Source organism: Salmo salar, chromosome 29, assembly GCF_965601325.2.
Source record: "Salmo salar chromosome 29, fSalSal1, whole genome shotgun sequence".
Lineage (NCBI taxonomy): Eukaryota > Metazoa > Chordata > Actinopteri > Salmoniformes > Salmonidae > Salmo > Salmo salar.
In genome coordinates, this window is record NC_138319.1 from 42,188,317 (window position 1) to 42,212,835 (window position 24,519).

Genomic DNA, 24,519 nt, shown 5'->3' on the forward strand with positions numbered 1-24,519 from the left:
GACTGTCTGTCGTAAGCCCTGGGACCTGGACATAGCTGCTGCACAGGGTGATGGAGAACTTTACGGCGGGAGGAGAATCGACCACAGAGACAGGAGGGATCCATCTGAACTGCAGCATGTCCGGGAGACATAACTTCATCTTCACCCTGATCCCGGTAGTGTACGGCTGTAACTTTGTCATCGGCATGGTGGGGAACAGCATGGTGGTGGTTGTCACCTACCGTTACATGACGCTGAAGACAGTGGCCAACGTGTTCGTCCTCAACCTAGCCATCTCAGACCTTACCTTCCTGATCACCCTGCCCATGTGGGCCACCTTCACAGCCACAGGCTACCAGTGGCCCTTCGGTGGGTTTCTGTGTAAGGCCAGCGCTGGCCTGGTTATGTTTAACCTCTACAGCTCCGTCTTCTTCCTCACCGCGCTCAGCATCGACCGCTACCTGGCCATCGTCCACCCGGTGAGGTCGCGGCAGCGCCGTACTGTGCTCTACGCCTGTATCACCTGCGTCCTGGTTTGGCTCTTCGCCTTCCTGCTGTCCGTCCCCACGGCCCTGACCAGAGACCTGATGCTGATCACCAACTACAACATCACCACGTGTGGCGTGCTGCACCCTGAGGTTTGACACGATCAGGGTTTTTTTTTTTTATTGTGGTAATTAGTGCTACTACAGTTTCTCTGTTGAATTCCATTGAGTGTGAAGTCTCAATGTGTTTGTATCCCTATCATCTAATACGGTCTCCAGCTGGGGAAACTCCACCACTATCCACTAATAAATTAATTAATAAATTAAAACCAATCAATCAGGGCTCCAGGCACCTCCTCGTCGCCATCGGCCTGATGAAGAGCATCCTTGGTTTCCTGTTTCCCTTCCTCATCATCATCACCTGCCACTGCCTGATCGGTGGAGCCCTGGTCGGGGCGCGGAGCATCCAGAAGACCAGCCGGTCGAGAGACGATGAGGCGTTGAGGATACTGGCGTCGGCTGTCGTAGTTTTCTTCCTGTGTTGGGTGCCCCACCAGGTGGGAAGAGACTCTCTCCACACTCACACTGCATTCTAGAGATACTCCCTCCACACACTGCATTCTAGAGATACTCCCTCCACACACTGCATTCTAAAGATACTCCCTCCACACACTGCATTCTAAAGATACTCCCTCCACACACACTGCATTCCAAATATACTCCTTCCACACACTGCATTCTAAAGATACTCCCTCCACACACACTGCATTCTAAAGATACTCCCTCCACACACTGCATTCTAAAGATACTCCCTCCACACACACTGCATTCTAAAGATACTCCCTCCACACACTGCATTCTAAAGATACTCCCTCAAAACACTGCATTCTAAAGATACTCCCTCTACACACATTGCATTCTAAAGATACTCCCTCCACACTCACACTGCATTCTAAAGATACTCCCTCCACACACTGCATTCTAAAGATACTCCCTCCACACACACTGCATTCTAAAGATACTCCCTCCACACACACTGCATTCTAAAGATACTCCCTCCACACATTGCATTCTAAAGATACTCCCTCCACACACACTGCATTCTAAAGATACTCCCTCCACACACACTGCATTCTAAAGATACTCCCTCTAAACACACTGCATTCTAAAGATGCTCCCTCCACACACTGCATTCTGAAGATACTCCCTCCACACACTGCATTCTGAAGATACTCCCTCCACACACTGCATTCTAAAGATACGCCATCCACACTCACACTGCATTCTAAAGATACTCCCTCCACACACTGCATTCTAAAGATACTCCTTCCACACACTGCATTCTAAAGATACTCCCTCCACACACTGCATTCTAAAGATACTCCCTCCACACACACTGCATTCTAAAGATACTCCTTCCACACACTGCATTCTAAAGATACTCCCTCCACACACACTGCATTCTAAAGATACTCCCTCCACACACACTGCATTCTAGAGATACTCCCTCCACACATTGCATTCTAAAGATACTCCCTCCACACACACTGCATTCTAAAGATACTCCCTCCACACACTGCATTCTAAAGATACTCCCTCCACACACTGCATTCTAAAGATACTCCCTCCACACACACTGCATTCTAAAGATACTCCTTCCACACACGGCATTCTAAAGTTACTCCCTCCACACACTGCATTCTAAAGATACTCCCTCCACACACTGCATTCTAAAGATACTCCCTCCACACACACTGTGTTCTAAAGATACACCCTCCACACACTGCATTCCAAAGATACGCCCTCCACACTCACATTGCATTCTAAAGATACTCCCTCCACACACTGCATTCTAAAGATACTCCTTCCACACACTGCATTCTAAAGATACTCCCTCCACACACTGCATTCTAAAGATACTCCCTCTATACACACTGCATTCTAAAGATACTCCCTCCACACTCACACTGCATTCTAAAGATACTCCCTCCACACACTGCATTCTAAAGATACTCCTTCCACACACTGCATTCTAAAGATACTCCCTCCACACACTGCATTCTAAAGATACTCCCTCTATACACACTGCATTCTAAAGATACTCCCTCCACACTCACACTGCATTCTAAAGATACTCCCTCCACACACTGCATTCTAAAGATACTCCCTCCACACACTGCTTTCTAAAGATACTCCCTCCACACTCACACTGCATTCTAAAGATACTCCCTCCACACACTGCATTCTGAAGATACTCCCTCCACACACTGCATTCTGAAGATACTCCCTCCACACACTGCATTCTAAAGATACGCCCTCCACACTCACACTGCATTCTAAAGATACTCCCTCCACACACTGCATTCTAAAGATACTCCTTCCACACACTGCATTCTAAAGATACTCCCTCCACACACTGCATTCTAAAGATACTCCCTCCACACTCACACTGCATTCTAAAGATACTCCCTCCACACACTGCATTCTAAAGATACTCCCTCCACACACACTGCATTCTAAAGATACTCCTTCCACACACTGCATTCTAAAGATACTCCCTCCACACACTGCATTCTAAAGATACTCCCTCCACACACACTGCATTCTAAAGATACTCCCTCCACACACTGCATTCTAAAGATACTCCCTCCACACACACTGCATTCTAAAGATACTCCTTCCACACACTGCTTTCTTAAGATACTCCCTCCACACACACTGCATTCTAAAGATACTCCCTCCACACACTGCATTCTCAAGATACTCCCTCTACACACACTGCATTCTAAAGATACTCCCTCCACACACTGCATTCTAAAGATACTCCCTCCACACACTGCATTCTAAAGATACTCCCTCCACATACTGCATTCTAAAGATACTCCCTCCACACACACTGCATTCTAAAGATACTCCCTCCACACACACTGCGTTCTAAAGATACTCCCTCCACACACTGCATTCTAAAGATACTCCCTCCACACACACTGCATTCTAGAGATACTCCCTCCACACATTGCATTCTAAAGATACTCCCTCCACACACACTGCATTCTAAAGATACTCCCTCCACACTCACACTGCATTCTAAAGATACTCCCTCCACACACTGCATTCTAAAGATACTCCTTCCACACACTGCATTCTAAAGATACTCCCTCCACACACTGCATTCTAAAGATACTCCCTCTATACACACTGCATTCTAAAGATACTCCCTCCACACTCACACTGCATTCTAAAGATACTCCCTCCACACACTGCATTCTAAAGATACTCCCTCCACACACTGCTTTCTAAAGATACTCCCTCCACACTCACACTGCATTCTAAAGATACTCCCTCCACACACTGCATTCTAAAGATACTCCCTCCACACACACTGCATTCTAAAGATACTCCCTCCACACACACTGCATTCTAAAGATACTCCCTCCACACACTGCATTCTAAAGGTACTACCTCCACACACACTGCATTCTAGAGATACTCCCTCCACACATTGCATTCTAAAGATACTCCCTCCACACACACTGCATTCTAAAGATACTCCCTCCACACACTGCATTCTAAAGATACTCCCTCCACACACTGCATTCTAAAGATACTCCCTCCACACACACTGCATTCTAAAGATACTCCTTCCACACACTGCATTCTAAAGATACTCCCTCCACACACTGCATTCTAAAGATACTCCCTCCACACACTGCATTCTAAAGATACTCCCTCCACACACACTGCGTTCTAAAGATACACCCTCCACACACTGCATTCTAAAGATACGCCCTCCACACTCACACTGCATTCTAAAGATACTCCCTCCACACACTGCATTCTAAAGATACTCCTTCCACACACTGCATTCTAAAGATACTCCCTCCACACACTGCATTCTAAAGATACTCCCTCCACACACTGCATTCTAAAGATACTCCCTCCACACTCACACTGCATTCTAAAGATACTCCCTCCACACACTGCATTCTAAAGATACTCCCTCCACACACACTGCATTCTAAAGATACTCCCTCCACACACACTGCATTCTAAAGATACTCCCTCCACACACTGCATTCTAAAGATACTCCCTCCACACACACTGCATTCTAGAGATACTCCCTCCACACATTGCATTCTAAAGATACTCCCTCCACACACACCGCATTCTAAAGATACTCCCTCCACACACACTGCATTCTAAAGATACTCCCTCCACACACTGCATTCTAAAGATACTCCCTCCACACACACTGCATTCTAAAGATACTCCTTCCACACACTGCATTCTAAAGATACTCCCTCCACACACTGCATTCTAAAGATACTCCCTCCACACACTGCATTCTAAAGATACTCCCTCCACACACTGCATTCTAAAGATACTCCCTCCACACACACTGCATTCTAAATATACTCCCTCCACACACTGCATTCTAAAGATACTCCCTCCACACACTACATTCTAAAGATACTCCCTCCACACACACTGCATTCTAAAGATACTCCTTCCACACACTGCATTCTAAAGATACTCCCTCCACACACTGCATTCTAAAGATACTCCCTCCACACACTGCATTCTAAAGATACTCCCTCCACACACACTGCGTTCTAAAGATACACCCTCCACACACTGCATTCTAAAGATACGCCCTCCACACTCACACTGCATTCTAAAGATACTCCCTCCACACACTGCATTCTAAAGATACTCCTTCCACACACTGCATTCTAAAGATACTCCCTCCACACACTGCATTCTAAAGATACTCCCTCCACACACTGCATTCTAAAGATACTCCCTCCACACTCACACTGCATTCTAAAGATACTCCCTCCACACACTGCATTCTAAAGATACTCCCTCCACACACACTGCATTCTAAAGATACTCCCTCCACACACACTGCATTCTAAAGATACTCCCTCCACACACTGCATTCTAAAGATACTCCCTCCACACACACTGCATTCTAAAGATACTCCCTCCACACACTGCATTCTAAAGATACTCCCTCCACACACTGCATTCTAAAGATACTCCCTCCACACACACTGCATTCTAAAGATACTCCTTCCACACACTGCATTCTAAAGATACTCCCTCCACACACACTGCGTTCTAAAGATACACCCTCCACACACTGCATTCTAAAGATACGCCCTCCACACTCACACTGCATTCTAAAGATACTCCCTCCACACACTGCATTCTAAAGATACTCCTTCCACACACTGCATTCTAAAGATACTCCCTCCACACACTGCATTCTAAAGATACTCCCTCTACACACTGCATTCTAAAGATACTCCCTCCACACTCACACTGCATTCTAAAGATACTCCCTCCACACACTGCATTCTAAAGATACTCCCTCCACACACACTGCATTCTAAAGATACTCCCTCCACACACACTGCATTCTAAAGATACTCCCTCCACACACTGCATTCTAAAGATACTCCCTCCACACACACTGCATTCTAGAGATACTCCCTCCACACATTGCATTCTAAAGATTCTCCCTCCACACACACCGCATTCTAAAGATACTCCCTCCACACACACTGCATTCTAAAGATACTCCCTCCACACACTGCATTCTAAAGATACTCCCTCCACACACACTGCATTCTAAAGATACTCCTTCCACACACTGCATTCTAAAGATACTCCCTCCACACACTGCATTCTAAAGATACTCCCTCCACACACTGCATTCTAAAGATACTCCCTCCACACACTGCATTCTAAAGATACTCCCTCCACACACACTGCATTCTAAATATACTCCCTCCACACACACTGCATTCTAAAGATACTCCCTCCACACACTGCATTCTATAGATACTCCCTCGACACACTGCATTCTAAAGATTCTCCCTCCACACACTGCATTCTAAAGATAGTCCCTCCACACACACTGCATTCTAGAGATACTCCCTCTACACACACTGCATTCTAAAGATACTCCCTCTACACACTGCATTCTAAAGATACACCCTCTACACACACTGCATTCTAGAGATACTCCCTCTACACACACTGCATTCTAAAGATACTCCCTCTACACACTGCATTCTAGAGATACTCCCTCCACACACATTGCATTCTAAAGATACTCCCTCCACACACTGCATTCTAGAGATACTCCCTCTACACACACTGCATTCTAAAGATACTCCCTCCACACACTGCATTCTAAAGATACTCCCTCTACACACACCGCATTCTAGAGATACTCCCTCCACACACTGCATTCTAAAGATACTCCCTCCACACTCACACTGCATTCTAGAGATATTCCCTCTACACACTGCATTCTAGAGATACTCCCTCCACACACTGCATTCTAAAGATACTCCCTCCACACACACACTGCATTCTAAAGATACTCCCTCCACACACTGCATTCTAAAGATACTCCCTCCACACACACTGCATTCTAAAGATAATCCCTCCACACACACTGCATTCTAAAGATACTCCCTCCACACACTGCATTCTAAAGATACTCCCTCCACACACACTGCATTCTAAAGATACTCCTTCCACACACTGCATTCTAAAGATACTCCCTCCACACACACTGTATTCTAAAGATACTCCCTCCACACACTGCATTCTAAAGATACTCCCTCCACACACTGCATTCTAAAGATACTCCCTCCACACACTGCATTCTAAAGATACTCCCTCTACACACACTGCATTCTAAAGATACTCCCTCCACACACTGCATTCTAAAGATACTCCCTCCACACACTGCACTGTAAAGATACTCCCTCCACACTCACTGCATTCTAAAGATACTCCATCCACACACACTGCATTCTAAAGATACTCCCTCCACACACTGCATTCTAAAGATACTCCCTCCACACACACTGCATTCTAGAGATACTCCCTCCACACATTGCATTCTAAAGATACTCCCTCCACACACACTGCATTCTAAAGATACTCCCTCCACACACACTGCATTCTAAAGATACTCCCTCTACACACACTGCATTCTAAAGATGCTCCCTCCACACACTGCATTCTGAAGATACTCCCTCCACACACTGCATTCTGAAGATACTCCCTCCACACACTGCATTCTAAAGATACGCCCTCCACACTCACACTGCATTCTAAAGATACTCCCTCCACACACTGCATTCTAAAGATACTCCCTCCACACACACTGCATTCTAGAGATACTCCCTCCACACATTGCATTCTAAAGATACTCCCTCCACACACACCTCATTCTAAAGATACTCCCTCCACACACTGCATTCTAAAGATACTCCCTCCACACACTGCATTCTAAAGATACTCCCTCCACACACACTGCATTCTAAAGATACTCCTTCCACAAACTGCATTCTAAAGTTACTCCCTCCACACACTGCATTCTAAAGATACTCCCTCCACACACTGCATTCTAAAGATACTCCCTCCACACACACTGTGTTCTAAAGGTACACCCTCCACACACTGCATTCTAAAGATACGCCCTCCACACTCACATTGCATTCTAAAGATACTCCCTCCACACACTGCATTCTAAAGATACTCCTTCCACACACTGCATTCTAAAGATACTCCCTCCACACACTGCATTCTAAAGATACTCCCTCTATACACACTGCATTCTAAAGATACTCCCTCCACACTCACACTGCATTCTAAAGATACTCCCTCCACACACACTGCATTCTAAAGATACTCCCTCCACACACTGCATTCTATAGATACTCCCTCGACACACTGCATTCTAAAGATTCTCCCTCCACACACTGCATTCTAAAGATAGTCCCTCCACACACACTGCATTCTAGAGATACTCCCTCTACACACACTGCATTCTAAAGATAGTCCCTCTACACACTGCATTCTAAAGATACACCCTCTACACACACTGCATTCTAGAGATACTCCCTCTACACACACTGCATTCTAAAGATACTCCCTCTACACACACTGCATTCTAAAGATACTCCCTCTACACACTGCATTCTAGAGATACTCCCTCCACACACATTGCATTCTAAAGATACTCCCTCCACACACTGCATTCTAGAGATACTCCCTCTACACACACTGCATTCTAAAGATACTCCCTCCACACACTGCATTCTAAAGATACTCCCTCTACACACACCGCATTCTAGAGATACTCCCTCCACACACTGCATTCTAAAGATACTCCCTCCACACTCACACTGCATTCTAGAGATATTCCCTCTACACACACTGCATTCTAGAGATACTCCCTCCACACACTGCATTCTAAAGATACTCCCTCCACACACACACTGCATTCTAAAGATACTCCCTCCACACACTGCATTCTAAAGATAATCCCTCCACACACACTGCATTCTAAAGATAATCCCTCCACACACACTGCATTCTAAAGATACTCCCTCCACACACTGCATTCTAAAGATACTCCCTCCACACACACTGCATTCTAAAGATACTCCTTCCACACACTGCATTCTAAAGATACTCCCTCCACACACACTGCATTCTAAAGATACTCCCTCCACACACTGCATTCTAAAGATACTCCCTCCACACACTGCATTCTAAAGATTCTCCCTCCACACACTGCATTCTAAAGATACTCCCTCTACACGACTGCATTCTAAAGATACTCCCTCCACACACTGCATTCTAAAGATACTCCCTCCACACACTGCACTGTAAAGATACTCCCTCCACACTCACTGCATTCTAAAGATACTCCATCCACACACACTGCATTCTAAAGATACTCCCTCCACACACTGCATTCTAAAGATACTCCCTCCACACACACTGCATTCTAGAGATACTCCCTCCACACATTGCATTCTAAAGATACTCCCTCCACACACACTGCATTCTAAAGATACTCCCTCCACACACACTGCATTCTAAAGATACTCCCTCTACACACACTGCATTCTAAAGATGCTCCCTCCACACACTGCATTCTGAAGATACTCCCTCCACACACTGCATTCTGAAGATACTCCCTCCACACACTGCATTCTAAAGATACGCCCTCCACACTCACACTGCATTCTAAAGATACTCCCTCCACACACTGCATTCTAAAGATACTCCCTCCACACACACTGCATTCTAGAGATACTCCCTCCACACATTGCATTCTAAAGATACTCCCTCCACACACACTGCATTCTAAAGATACTCCCTCCACACACTGCATTCTAAAGATACTCCCTCCACACACTGCATTCTAAAGATACTCCCTCCACACACACTGCATTCTAAAGATACTCCTTCCACACACTGCATTCTAAAGTTACTCCCTCCACACACTGCATTCTAAAGATACTCCCTCCACACACTGCATTCTAAAGATAATCCCTCCACACACACTGCGTTCTAAAGGTACACCCTCCACACACTGCATTCTAAAGATACGCCCTCCACACTCACATTGCATTCTAAAGATACTCCCTCCACACACTGCATTCTAAAGATACTCCTTCCACACACTGCATTCTAAAGATACTCCCTCCACACACTGCATTCTAAAGATACTCCCTCTATACACACTGCATTCTAAAGATACTCCCTCCACACTCACACTGCATTCTAAAGATACTCCCTCCACACACTGCATTCTAAAGATACTCCTTCCACACACTGCATTCTAAAGATACTCCCTCCACACACTGCATTCTAAAGATACTCCCTCTATACACACTGCATTCTAAAGATACTCCCTCCACACTCACACTGCATTCTAAAGATACTCCCTCCACACACTGCATTCTAAAGATACTCCCTCCACACACTGCTTTCTAAAGATACTCCCTCCACAGTCACACTGCATTCTAAAGATACTCCCTCCACACACTGCATTCTAAAGATACTCCCTCCACACACACTGCATTCTAAAGATACTCCCTCCACACACACTGCATTCTAAAGATACTCCCTCCACACACTGCATTCTAAAGGTACTACCTCCACACACACTGCATTCTAGAGATACTCCCTCCACACATTGCATTCTAAAGATACTCCCTCCACACACACTGCATTCTAAAGATACTCCCTCCACACACTGCATTCTAAAGATACGCCCTCCACACTCACACTGCATTCTAAAGATACTCCCTCCACACACTGCATTCTAAAGATACTCCCTCCACACACACTGCATTCTAGAGATACTCCCTCCACACATTGCATTCTAAAGATACTCCCTCCACACACACCTCATTCTAAAGATACTCCCTCCACACACTGCATTCTAAAGATACTCCCTCCACACACTGCATTCTAAAGATACTCCCTCCACACACACTGCATTCTAAAGATACTCCTTCCACAAACTGCATTCTAAAGTTACTCCCTCCACACACTGCATTCTAAAGATACTCCCTCCACACACTGCATTCTAAAGATACTCCCTCCACACACACTGTGTTCTAAAGGTACACCCTCCACACACTGCATTCTAAAGATACGCCCTCCACACTCACATTGCATTCTAAAGATACTCCCTCCACACACTGCATTCTAAAGATACTACTTCCACACACTGCATTCTAAAGATACTCCCTCCACACACTGCATTCTAAAGATACTCCCTCTATACACACTGCATTCTAAAGATACTCCCTCCACACTCACACTGCATTCTAAAGATACTCCCTCCACACACACTGCATTCTAAAGATACTCCCTCCACACACTGCATTCTATAGATACTCCCTCGACACACTGCATTCTAAAGATTCTCCCTCCACACACTGCATTCTAAAGATAGTCCCTCCACACACACTGCATTCTAGAGATACTCCCTCTACACACACTGCATTCTAAAGATACTCCCTCTACACACTGCATTCTAAAGATACACCCTCTACACACACTGCATTCTAGAGATACTCCCTCTACACACACTGCATTCTAAAGATACTCCCTCTACACACACTGCATTCTAAAGATACTCCCTCTACACACTGCATTCTAGAGATACTCCCTCCACACACACCGCATTCTAGAGATACTCCCTCCACACACTGCATTCTAAAGATACTCCCTCCACACTCACACTGCATTCTAGAGATATTCCCTCTACACACACTGCATTCTAGAGATACTCCCTCCACACACTGCATTCTAAAGATACTCCCTCCACACACACACTGCATTCTAAAGATACTCCCTCCACACACTGCATTCTAAAGATACTCCCTCCACACACACTGCATTCTAAAGATACTCCTTCCACACACTGCATTCTAAAGATACTCCCTCCACACACACTGCATTCTAAAGATACTCCCTCCACACACTGCATTCTAAAGATACTCCCTCCACACACTGCATTCTAAAGATACTCCCTCCACACACTGCATTCTAAAGATACTCCCTCTACACACACTGCATTCTAAAGATACTCCCTCCACACACTGCATTCTAAAGATACTCCCTCCACACACCTCACTGTAAAGATACTCCCTCCACACTCACTGCATTCTAAAGATACTCCATCCACACACACTGCATTCTAAAGATACTCCCTCCACACACTGCATTCTAAAGATACTCCCTCCACACACACTGCATTCTAGAGATACTCCCTCCACACATTGCATTCTAAAGATACTCCCTCCACACACACTGCATTCTAAAGATACTCCCTCCACACACACTGCATTCTAAAGATACTCCCTCTACACACACTGCATTCTAAAGATGCTCCCTCCACACACTGCATTCTGAAGATACTCCCTCCACACACTGCATTCTGAAGATACTCCCTCCACACACTGCATTCTAAAGATACGCCCTCCACACTCACACTGCATTCTAAAGATACTCCCTCCACACACTGCATTCTAAAGATACTCCCTCCACACACACTGCATTCTAGAGATACTCCCTCCACACATTGCATTCTAAAGATACTCCCTCCACACACACTGCATTCTAAAGATACTCCCTCCACACACTGCATTCTAAAGATACTCCCTCCACACACTGCATTCTAAAGATACTCCCTCCACACACACTGCATTCTAAAGATACTCCTTCCACACACTGCATTCTAAAGTTACTCCCTCCACACACTGCATTCTAAAGATACTCCCTCCACACACTGCATTCTAAAGATAATCCCTCCACACACACTGCGTTCTAAAGGTACACCCTCCACACACTGCATTCTAAAGATACGCCCTCCACACTCACATTGCATTCTAAAGATACTCCCTCCACACACTGCATTCTAAAGATACTCCTTCCACACACTGCATTCTAAAGATACTCCCTCCACACACTGCATTCTAGAGATACTCCCTCCACACACTGCATTCTAAAGATACTCCCTCCACACACACACTGCATTCTAAAGATACTCCCTCCACACACTGCATTCTAAAGATAATCCCTCCACACACACTGCATTCTAAAGATAATCCCTCCACACACACTGCATTCTAAAGATACTCCCTCCACACACTGCATTCTAAAGATACTCCCTCCACACACACTGCATTCTAAAGATACTCCTTCCACACACTGCATTCTAAAGATACTCCCTCCACACACACTGCATTCTAAAGATACTCCCTCCACACACTGCATTCTAAAGATACTCCCTCCACACACTGCATTCTAAAGATACTCCCTCCACACACTGCATTCTAAAGATACTCCCTCTACACACACTGCATTCTAAAGATACTCCCTCCACACACTGCATTCTAAAGATACTCCCTCCACACACCTCACTGTAAAGATACTCCCTCCACACTCACTGCATTCTAAAGATACTCCATCCACACACACTGCATTCTAAAGATACTCCCTCCACACACTGCATTCTAAAGATACTCCCTCCACACACACTGCATTCTAGAGATACTCCCTCCACACATTGCATTCTAAAGATACTCCCTCCACACACACTGCATTCTAAAGATACTCCCTCCACACACACTGCATTCTAAAGATACTCCCTCTACACACACTGCATTCTAAAGATGCTCCCTCCACACACTGCATTCTGAAGATACTCCCTCCACACACTGCATTCTGAAGATACTCCCTCCACACACTGCATTCTAAAGATACGCCCTCCACACTCACACTGCATTCTAAAGATACTCCCTCCACACACTGCATTCTAAAGATACTCCCTCCACACACACTGCATTCTAGAGATACTCCCTCCACACATTGCATTCTAAAGATACTCCCTCCACACACACTGCATTCTAAAGATACTCCCTCCACACACTGCATTCTAAAGATACTCCCTCCACACACTGCATTCTAAAGATACTCCCTCCACACACACTGCATTCTAAAGATACTCCTTCCACACACTGCATTCTAAAGTTACTCCCTCCACACACTGCATTCTAAAGATACTCCCTCCACACACTGCATTCTAAAGATAATCCCTCCACACACACTGCGTTCTAAAGGTACACCCTCCACACACTGCATTCTAAAGATACGCCCTCCACACTCACATTGCATTCTAAAGATACTCCCTCCACACACTGCATTCTAAAGATACTCCTTCCACACACTGCATTCTAAAGATACTCCCTCCACACACTGCATTCTAAAGATACTCCCTCTATACACACTGCATTCTAAAGATACTCCCTCCACACTCACACTGCATTCTAAAGATACTCCCTCCACACACTGCATTCTAAAGATACTCCTTCCACACACTGCATTCTAAAGATACTCCCTCCACACACTGCTTTCTAAAGATACTCCCTCTATACACACTGCATTCTAAAGATACTCCCTCCACACTCACACTGCATTCTAAAGATACTCCCTCCACACACTGCATTCTAAAGATACTCCCTCCACACACTGCTTTCTAAAGATACTCCCTCCACACTCACACTGCATTCTAAAGATACTCCCTCCACACACTGCATTCTAAAGATACTCCCTCCACACACACTGCATTCTAAAGATACTCCCTCCACACACACTGCATTCTAAAGATACTCCCTCCACACACTGCATTCTAAAGGTACTACCTCCACACACACTGCATTCTAGAGATACTCCCTCCACACATTGCATTCTAAAGATACTCCCTCCACACACACTGCATTCTAAAGATACTCCCTCCACACACTGCATTCTAAAGATACTCCCTCCAAACACTGCATTCTAAAGATAATCCCTCCACACACACTGCATTCTAAAGATACTCCTTCCACACACTGCATTCTAAAGATACTCCCTCCACACACTGCATTCTAAAGATACTCCCTCCACACACTGCATTCTAAAGATACTCCCTCCACACACACTGCGTTCTAAAGATACACCCTCCACACACTGCATTCTAAAGATACGCCCTCCACACTCACACTGCATTCTAAAGATACTCCCTCCACACACTGCATTCTAAAGATACTCCCTCCACACTCACTGCATTCTAAAGATACTCCCTCCACACACACTGCATTCTAAAGATACTCCCTCCACACACTGCATTCTAAAGATACTCCCTCCACACACACTGCATTCTAGAGATACTCCCTCCACACATTGCATTCTAAAGATACTCCCTCCACACACACCGCATTCTAAAGATACTCCCTCCACACACACTGCATTCTAAAGATACTCCCTCCACACACTGCATTCTAAAGATACTCCCTCCACACACACTGCAATCTAAAGATACTCCTTCCACACACTGCATTCTAAAGATACTCCCTCCACACACACTGCATTCTAAAGATACTCCCTCCACACACTGCATTCTAAAGATACTCCCTCCACACACTGCATTCTAAAGATACTCCCTCCACACACTGCATTCTAAAGATACTCCCTCCACACACACTGCAATCTAAAGATACTCCTTCCACACACTGCATTCTAAAGATACTCCCTCCACACACACTGCATTCTAAAGATACTCCCTCCACACACTGCATTCTAAAGATACTCCCTCCACACACTGCATTCTAAAGATACTCCCTCCACACACTGCATTCTAAAGATACTCCCTCCACACACACTGCATTCTAAAGATACTCCCTCCACACACACTGCATTCTAAAGATACTCCCTCCACACACTGCATTCTAAAGATACTCCCTCGACACACTGCATTCTAAAGATTCTCCCTCCACACACTGCATTCTAAAGATAGTCCCTCCACACACACTGCATTCTAGAGATACTCCCTCTACACACACTGCATTCTAAAGATACTCCCTCTACACACTGCATTCTAAAGATACACCCTCTACACACACTGCATTCTAGAGATACTCCCTCTACACACACTGCATTCTAAAGATACTCCCTCTACACACACTGCATTCTAAAGATACTCCCTCTACACACTGCATTCTAGAGATACTCCCTCCACACACATTGCATTCTAAAGATACTCCCTCCACACACTGCATTCTAGAGATACTCCCTCTACACACACTGCATTCTAAAGATACTCCCTCCACACACTGCATTCTAAAGATACTCCCTCTACACACACCGCATTCTAGAGATACTCCCTCCACACACTGCATTCTAAAGATACTCCCTCCACACTCACACTGCATTCTAGAGATTTTCCCTCTACACACACTGCATTCTAGAGATACTCCCTCCACACACTGCATTCTAAAGATACTCACTCCACACACACACTGCATTCTAAAGATACTCCCTCCACACACTGCATTCTAAAGATACTCCCTCCACACACACTGCATTCTAAAGATAATCCCTCCACACACACTGCATTCTAAAGATACTCCCTCCACACACTGCATTCTAAAGATACTCCCTCCACACACTGCATTCTAAAGATACTCACTCCACACACTGCATTCTAAAGATACTCCCTCTACACACACTGCATTCTAAAGATACTCCCTCCACACACTGCATTCTAAAGATACTCCCTCCACACACTGCATTCTAAAGATACTCCCTCCACACACACTGCATTCTAGAGATACTCCCTCCACACATTGCATTCTAAAGATACTCCCTCCACACACACTGCATTCTAAAGATACTCCCTCCAGACACACTGCATTCTAAAGATACTCCCTCTACACACACTGCATTCTAAAGATGCTCCCTCCACACACTGCATTCTGAAGATACTCCCTTCACACACTGCATTCTGAAGATACTCCCTCCACACACTGCATTCTAAAGATACGCCCTCCACACTCACACTGCATTCTAAAGATACTCCCTCCACACACTGCATTCTAAAGGTACTACCTCCACACACACTGCATTCTAGAGATACTCCCTCCACACATTGCATTCTAAAGATACTCCCTCCACACACACTGCATTCTAAAGATACTCCCTCCACACACTGCATTCTAAAGATACTCCCTCCACACACTGCATTCTAAAGATACTCCCTCCACACACACTGCATTCTAAAGATACTCCTTCCACACACTGCATTCTAAAGATACTCCCTCCACACACTGCATTCTAAAGATACTCCCTCCACACACTGCATTCTAAAGATACTCTCTCCACACACACTGCGTTCTAAAGATACACCCTCCACACACTGCATTCTAAAGATACGCCCTCCACACTCACACTGCATTCTAAAGATACTCCCTCCACACACTGCATTCTAAAGATACTCCTTCCACACACTGCATTCTAAAGATACTCCCTCCACACACTGCATTCTAAAGATACTCCCTCCACACACTGCATTCTAAAGATACTCCCTCCACACTCACACTGCATTCTAAAGATACTCCCTCCACACACTGCATTCTAAAGATACTCCCTCCACACACACTGCATTCTAAAGATACTCCCTCCACACACACTGCATTCTAAAGATACTCCCTCCACACACTGCATTCTAAAGATACTCCCTCCACACACACTGCATTCTAGAGATACTCCCTCCACACATTGCATTCTAAAGATACTCCCTCCACACACACCGCATTCTAAAGATACTCCCTCCACACACACTGCATTCTAAAGATACTCCCTCCACACACTGCATTCTAAAGATACTCCCTCCACACACACTGCATTCTAAAGATACTCCTTCCACACACTGCATTCTAAAGATACTCCCTCCACACACACTGCATTCTAAAGATACTCCCTCCACACACTGCATTCTAAAGATACTCCCTCCACACACTGCATTCTAAAGATACTCCCTCCACACACTGCATTCTAAAGATACTCCCTCCACACATACTGCATTCTAAAGATACTCCCTCCACACACACTGCATTCTAAAGATACTCCCTCCACACACTGCATTCTAAAGATACTCCCTCGACACACTGCATTCTAAAGATTCTCCCTCCACACACTGCATTCTAAAGATAGTCCCTCCACACACACTGCATTCTAGAGATACTCCCTCTACACACTGCATTCTAAAGATACTCCCTCTACACACTGCATTCTAAAGATACACCCTCTACACACACTGCATTCTAGAGATACTCCCTCTACACACACTGCATTCTAAAGATACTCCCTCTACACACACTGCATTCTAAAGATACTCCCTCTACACACTGCATTCTAGAGATACTCCCTCCACACACATTGCATTCTAAAGATACTCCCTCCACACACTGCATTCTAGAGATACTCCCTCTACACACACTGCATTCTAAAGATACTCCCTCCACACACTGCATTCTAAAGATACTCCCTCTACACACACCGCATTCTAGAGATACTCCCTCCACACACTGCATTCTAAAGATACTCCCTCCACACTCACACTGCATTCTAGAGATATTCCCTCTACACACACTGCATTCTAGAGATACTCCCTCCACACACTGCATTCTAAAGATACTCCCTCCACACACACACTGCATTCTAAAGATACTCCCTCCACACACTGCATTCTAAAGTTACTCCCTCCACACACACTGCATTCTAAAGATAATCCCTCCACACACACTGCATTCTAAAGATACTCCCTCCACACACTGCATTCTAAAGATACTCCCTCCACACACACTGCATTCTAAAGATACTCCTTCCACACACTGCATTCTAAAGATACTCCCTCCACACACACTGCATTCTAAAGATACTCCCTCCACACACTGCATTCTAAAGATACTCCCTCCACACACTGCATTCTAAAGATACTCCCTCCACACACTGCATTCTAAAGATACTCCCTCTACACACACTGCATTCTAAAGATACTCCCTCCACACACTGCATTCTAAAGATACTCCCTCCACACACTGCACTGTAAAGATACTCCCTCCACACTCACTGCATTCTAAAGATACTCCATCCACACACACTGCATTCTAAAGATCCTCCCTCCACACACTGCATTCTAAAGATACTCCCTCCACACACACTGCATTCTAGAGATACTCCCTCCACACATTGCATTCTAAAGATACTCCCTCCACACACACTGCATTCTAAAGATACTCCCTCCACACACACTGCATTCTAAAGATACTCCCTCTACACACACTGCATTCTAAAGATGCTCCCTCCACACACTGCATTCTGAAGATACTCCCTCCACACACTGCATTCTGAAGATACTCCCTCCACACACTGCATTCTAAAGATACGCCCTCCACACTCACACTGCATTCTAAAGATACGCCCTCCACACTCACACTGCATTCTAAAGATACTCCCTCCACACACTGCATTCTAAAGATACTCCCTCCACACACTGCATTCTAAAGATACTCCCTCCACACTCACACTGCATTCTAAAGATACTCCCTCCACACACTGCATTCTAAAGATACTCCGTCCACACACACTGCATTCTAAAGATACTCCCTCCACACACACTGCATTCTAAAGATACTCCCTCCACACACTGCATTCTAAAGATACTCCCTCCACACACACTGCATTCTAAAGATACTCCTTCCACACACTGCATTCTTAAGATACTCCTTCCACACACACTGCATTCTAGAGATACTCCCTCCACACATTGCATTCTAAAGATACTCCCTCCACACACACTGCATTCTAAAGATACTCCCTCCACACACTGCATTCTAAAGATACTCCCTCCACACACTCCATTCTAAAGATACTCCCTCCACACACACTGCATTCTAAAGATACTCCTTCCACACACTGCATTCTAAAGATACTCCCTCCACACACACTGCATTCTAAAGATACTCCCTCCACACACTGCATTCTAAAGATACTCCCTCCACACACTGCATTCTAAAGATACTCCCTCCACACACTGCATTCTAAAGATACTCCCTCCACACACTGCATTCTAAAGATACTCCCTCCACACACACTGCATTCTAAAGATACACCCTCCACACACTGCATTCTAAAGATACGCCCTCCACACTCACACTGGATTCTAAAGATACTCCCTCCACACACTGCATTCTAAAGATACTCTTTCCACACACTGCATTCTAAAGATACTCCCTCCACACACTGCATTCTAAAGATACTCCCTCTATACACACTGCATTCTAAAGATACTCCCTCCACACTCACACTGCATTCTAAAGATACTCCCTCTACACACACTACATTCTAGAGATACTCCCTCCACACACTGCATTCTAAAGATACTCCCTCCACACACTGCATTCTAGAGATACTCCCTCTACACACTGCATTCTAAAGATACTCCCTCCACACACTGCATTCTAAAGATACTCCCTCTACACACACTACATTCTAGAGATACTCCCTCCACACACTGCATTCTAAAGATACTCCCTCCACACACTGCATTCTAAAGATACTCCCTCTATACACACTGCATTCTAAAGATACTCCCTCCACACTCACACTGCATTCTAAAGATACTCCCTCTACACACACTACATTCTAGAGATACTCCCTCCACACACTGCATTCTAAAGATACTCCCTCCACACACTGCATTCTAGAGATACTCCCTCTACACACTCCATTCTAAAGATACTCCCTCCACACACTGCATTCTAAAGATACTCCCTCTACACACACTACATTCTAGAGATACTCCCTCCACACACTGCATTCTAAAGATACTCCCTCCACACACTGCATTCTAGAGATACTCCCTCTACACACTGCATTCTAAAGATACTCCCTCCACACACTGCATTCTAAAGATACTCCCTCTACACACACTACATTCTAGAGATACTCCCTCCACACACTGCATTCTAAAGATACTCCCTCCACACACTGCATTCTAAAGATACTCCCTCTATACACACTGCATTCTAAAGATACTCCCTCCACACTCACACTGCATTCTAAAGATACTCCCTCTACACACACTACATTCTAGAGATACTCCCTCCACACACTGCATTCTAAAGATACTCCCTCCACACACTGCATTCTATGTATGCTTCCATATGATAGATTTATATGATAATGTTTTGACCACTCAGGTCTTTATAACATCATCCGATATGATGAAAAGATATGTTATTGTCACATATATTGATCACATGGGAGCGTGCAATACAGTACGTCTCTTTTCACCATTAATTGAATATCAGTTATTTCCACAACTGCTAGCTCCGACAGTAGGACATTTGAAAAGGCACTCAGGACTTGTTTGGTTTACACAGCAGCGCCTCAAAGTTTATTCTCTGAATTTATTTGGAATTCTTCCACTGATTCTTTTAAACAGATTATCCTGTTATATCCCGTCCTTATCCCGTCATTATCCCGTTATATCCTGTTATATCCCGTCATTATCCCGTCATTATCCCGTTATATCCTGTTATATCCCGTCATTATCCCGTCATTATCCTGTTATATCCTGTTATATCATGTTATTATCATGTTAATATCCCGTTATATCCTGTTATATCCCGTCCTTATCCCGTCATTATCCCGTTATATCCCGTCCTTATCCCGTCATTATCCCGTTATATCCTGTTATATCCCGTCATTATCCCGTCATTATCCCGTCATTATCCCGTTATATCCTGTTATATCCCGTCATTATCCCGTCATTATCCTGTTATATCCTGTTATATCATGTTATTATCATGTTAATATCCCGTTATATCCTGTTATATCCTGTTATTATCCTGTTATTATCATGTTAATATCCCGTTATATCTTGTTATATCCTGTTATATCCTGTTATTATCCTGTTATATCCTGGTATATCCTGTTATATCCTGTAATTATCCTGTTATTATCATGTTATTATCCTGTTATATCCTGTTATATCCTGGTATATCCTGTTATATCCTGTTATTATCCTGTTATATCCTGTTATTATCCTGTTATATCCTGTTATTATCCTGTTATTATCCTGTTATATCCTGTTATATCCTGTTATATCCTGTTATATCCTGTTATATCCTGTTATATCCTGTTATTACCCTGTTATATCCTGTTATATCCTGTTACATCCTGTTATTACCCTGTTATATCCTGTTATACCCTGTTATATCCTGTTATTATCCTGTTATATCCTGTTATATCCTGTTATATCCTGTTATTATCCTGTTATATCCTGTTATACCCTGTTATTACCCTGTTATATCCTGTTATTATCATGTTATTATCCTGTTATATCCTGTTATATCCTGTTATTACCCTGTTATATCCTGTTATATCCTGTTATATCCTGTTATTATCCTGTTATATCCTGTTATTATCCTGATATTACCCTGTTATACCCTGTTATATCCTGTTATATCCTGTTATTACCCTGTTATATCCTGTTACATCCTGTTATTACCCTGTTATATCCTGTTATATCCTGTTATATCCTGTTATTACCCTGTTATATCCTGTTATATCCTGTTATATCATGTTATATCCTGTTATTATCCTGTTATATCCTGTTATATCTTGTTATATCCTGTTATATCCTGTTATATCCTGCTATACATTGTTATTATCCTGTTATTACCCTGTTATATCCTGTTATATCCTGTTATTATCCTGTTATTATCCTGTTATTATCATGTTATTATCCTGATATTACCCTGTTATATCCTGTTATTATCCTGTTATATCCTGTTATATCCTGTTATATCCTGTTATATCCTGTTATATCCTGTTATATCCTGTTATTATCCTGTTACCGTTACCGCCTGTTATATCCTGTTATTATCCTGTTATATCCTGTTTACCGTTATCCCTGTTACCGTTATCCTGTTATATCCTGTTATATCCTGTTATAGTCCCGTTATATCCTGTTATATCCTATTAATATCCTGTTATTATCCTGTTATATCATGTTATTATCCTGTTATTATCCTGTTATATCCTGGTATATCCTGTTATATCCTGTTATTATCCTGTTATTACCCTGTTATATCCTGGTATATCCTGTTATATCCTGTTATTATCCTGTTATTACCCTGTTATATCCTGGTATATCCTGTTATATCCTGTTATATCCTGTTATTATCCTGTTATTACCCTGTTATTACCCTGTTATATCCTGGTATATCCTGTTATATCCTGTTATATCCTGTTATTACCCTGTTATTACCCTGTTATTATCCTGTTATTATCATGTTATTATCATGTTATATCCTGTTATATCCTGTTATATCCTGTTATTACCCTGTTATTATCCTGTTATATCCTGTTATATCCTGTTATTATCATGTTATTATCCTGTTATTACCCTGTAATTATCCTGTTATATCCTGTTATATCCTGTTATATCCTGTTATATCCCGTTATATCCTGTTATATCCTATTAATATCCTGTTATTATCCTGTTATATCCTGTTATTATCCTGTTATATCCTGTTATATCCTGTTATTATCCTGTTATTATCATGTTATTATCCTGTTATTATCCTGTTATTACCCTGTTATTATCCTGTTATTACCCTGTAATTATCCTGTTATATCCTGTTATATCCTGTTATTACCCTGTTATTATCCTGTTATTACCCTGTAATTATCCTGTTATATCCTGTTATTATCCTGTACCTCCGTGAATGTTCTCTTGAAGTGATGAGAAATGTCCTTTTTGTCCTTCTAGATCTGTGCTGTGTGTAGTTAATGTCATCTGTTCCTGTCCTCAGGTTTTACACTTCATGGAGCTGCTGGCCCAGCTGAAGGTTGTAACTAACTGTGTGATAGTGGACGTCATCGACACGGCCATGCCCTTCACCGTCTGCATAGCCTTCCTCAACAGGTAGTTTTGAGGTTCATCTCAGAAACCCGGAACTAAAGTTTTGCATAATTGCGTCAATGTTAACATGAGTCTGTCCACAAGAGATTACCAAGAGGTTAGAGAGGCGGGCCAGCAACCGGAAGGTTGTTGGTTCGAATGCCTTAGCCAACTGGGAAAAAAAATCTAGCCTGGGAACTTGTCTGTTTGTGCTATTATTACACTACTTGTGTCAACTCAACATGTTTGGCATTTGACACGGAGCACTAGGAGTGGAATGTTAGCACAAAACAGATATGGATTTCAGGCTTGGACAAGTCTAGTGGGGAGCACATTTCAGTTTCAGTGACAATTGACAATAAAGTCTTATCTGAACTCATTTAATCTTATCTTATGTTATATCACCAGCTGCGTGAACCCCATCCTCTACAGCTTTGTGGGACAGAACTTCAGGAAAAACCTGTTCCGTCTTCTCCACTGTTCCCCCGCTAGCCCCGCCGGGACACACCACTACATCAGCTCTAAGATGTCTACCCTTTCCTACCGGGTCTCCGAGGTACTGCACCTCACCAACAAAAACAAGCAGGCCGTGGAGGCCATGTCTAATGTGAAGAGAGGAGAGAAGGAGGTGGAGTGTGTAGCTATGTACTAATTCTAGAACCACAAATAGATAATGTGTTCTAATTCTAGAACCATACAGATATAATATGTGTTCTAATTCTAGAACCATACAGATATAATATGTGTTCTAATTCTAGAACCATACAGATATAATATGTGTTCTAATTCTAGAACCATACAGATATAATATGTGTTCTAATTCTAGAACCATACAGATATAATATGTGTTCTAATTCTAGAACTATACAGATATAATGTGTGTTCTAATTCTAGAACCATACAGATATAATATGTGTTCTAAT

At 43.6% G+C, this 24,519-nt stretch overlaps 1 protein-coding gene across 1 annotated transcript; it reads left to right on the forward strand.

Annotated features, from left to right (window-relative positions):
• On the forward strand, window positions 1–24,248 carry LOC106590686 (type-1 angiotensin II receptor-like). The gene is made up of 4 exons (XM_082970636.1): window positions 1–617; window positions 806–1,021; window positions 23,508–23,620; window positions 24,005–24,248. The coding sequence occupies exons 1-4, from the start codon at window positions 51–53 to the stop codon at window positions 24,246–24,248; spliced, it is 1,140 nt and encodes a 379-aa protein (XP_082826762.1). The 5' UTR covers window positions 1–50.
• Window positions 24,249–24,519: the final 271 nt, after the last annotated feature.